General features: G+C 37.6%; 1 protein-coding gene across 4 annotated transcripts in view; it reads left to right on the top strand.

Moving 5' to 3' along the window:
* Window positions 1-1,149: 1,149 nt before the first annotated feature.
* Window positions 1,150-1,733, top strand: part of LOC137648671 (multidrug resistance-associated protein 1-like) — a 105,728-nt gene continuing 105,144 nt past the window's right edge. For all 4 annotated transcript variants that reach the window (XM_068381682.1, XM_068381680.1, XM_068381681.1 and 1 more), the window contains exon 1: window positions 1,150-1,276. In XM_068381682.1, the coding sequence (XP_068237783.1) occupies window positions 1,229-1,276 (48 nt within the window). In that variant the 5' untranslated portion in view covers window positions 1,150-1,228. The remainder of the gene's footprint in view (window positions 1,277-1,733) is intronic.

Below are 1,733 nucleotides of genomic sequence, written 5' to 3'. Positions count from 1 at the left end.
CGGACATTGAGAAACATGATGCAATCTCAATGAAATGCAAGTCTCTGAAAACTTAGGGTATTGATAACCGCGGGCCATCCGGGTAACTGAGCAGTCACGTGACTTCCCGCACGTGGCGCAGTGAAAACAAACCACACTTTAACGTGGTGCTGCATGAACGGTCGTCTGTTAAAGCTAAATTATTCGCCATTATGCCTTCATCATGTGTTATTTTCAACTGCAAGAGTCACAATATGATGCAAGGAAAGATGTTGCATTTTTACAAGTTCCCCAGTCGTAGCAGAAGCCCGGATAGGAGGGATAAGTGGCTTGCAGCATGCCAGCAAATGAATCCAAATGGACACAAATGGTCCCCACTAGAGTCGGGTTATTAGTAGTGAACACTTTATCTCAAGTATTTATGAAATTTAACATATTTTAATAAAATTTAACATTCTGGTGGTTGGTGTTCCAACAGTATGTCTATTGGTGTTCATTATGAATTTATATTAAATTGCCAAAATACAGGTAAACCCAACAAGACTGAGAAAGAACACCCAGACTACATTCCATGCATACTCTGCCTTTCAAGAAAGACAGTTATGCCAAAGCCAAACGACAACTTGAGAGGTATGAGCGAAATGACAAGAGAAGGCGACTGGTTTATGAGGCCAGCAGTAATACACCTCACACTTGTGTGCTGTAAACAGTTCAAAATAATTATTGTTTATCATCATTTTTAACTTGCAAGTATCGCTAGAAATTAGAATAGTTGTATTTTATATCTTATTACTCACCTGAAGCATTTAACTTTATATTGTAACGTGTTTTAGCAGCTCCATCCAAAGAATTAACGTAATCGTAAGCCATTGCTCTGGTTTGTTTTCACTTCGCTTGATTCCCGCGCTAGCGGTTACGTCATCGATGACGTCAGCCCGCGGTTATGAATTTTCAAATGGCCACTTGATTATTTCATAACAGTTTTATTGATTTCCTCCTGGAAAGAATCCTGCTTATATGTAAAGAAAGAAAGAAAAAAAAAGAAAAAAAACCTTTGGAAAGAATCCTGCTCTTTTGGTGATCAGATAAGCTACGTCATCAAATAGGGAGGAGTTAATAAACTCAACCTGAATGACGACGTCATAGGAAAGGGCGGAGGCAACAATGGAGTGGGCGGGTCAACTCTTAAGTTACAAAACTTGCAGACTACATTTCAGTCTAGTGCGGTCCAACAGGTATTGTGGCCGAAATGAATGAACCTGGTGCTCTTTACGATTTCTGTGGAGGGACGTTTTGGGTACGTGATAAAAAAAAAATGTAGCTTAATTTTTTAAATATGTTTTGGGTGAAATTTATGTGTTCGACGTTGTATATTCAGTGCTATTGAACAGAAAGTTAATGAAAGTAAAGGAATAGCCTATTTTTGTTAAATCAATTTTCAATAGTTGTAAAGAATTAGCAGTGATATATATGTAAATACACGAAAGCTTGCTACCTTGCCGTGTAAAGAAATTTGGTTCAAAACAAGATGTCTTGATGACACGAGAAAAATGAGTGCAGGTAATCGATTCTATTTATTACCATTGATCACGTGAGTAGCTTAGATGACTGTGTCGGCTTCGTTATTTATTTTTCAGAAAGCCATTATTTATTCGGCAGCCGCCTACTTTATAGTTCTGTGTTATTTTTTCCATGTATGCTATTACTCAAACACAATTGTTGATCAGATATTTATATATTACCTGTTCCTATCC

Source organism: Palaemon carinicauda, chromosome 10 (genome assembly GCF_036898095.1).
Source record: "Palaemon carinicauda isolate YSFRI2023 chromosome 10, ASM3689809v2, whole genome shotgun sequence".
Lineage (NCBI taxonomy): Eukaryota > Metazoa > Arthropoda > Malacostraca > Decapoda > Palaemonidae > Palaemon > Palaemon carinicauda.
This window is presented reverse-complemented; position numbering and strand designations above follow the sequence as displayed.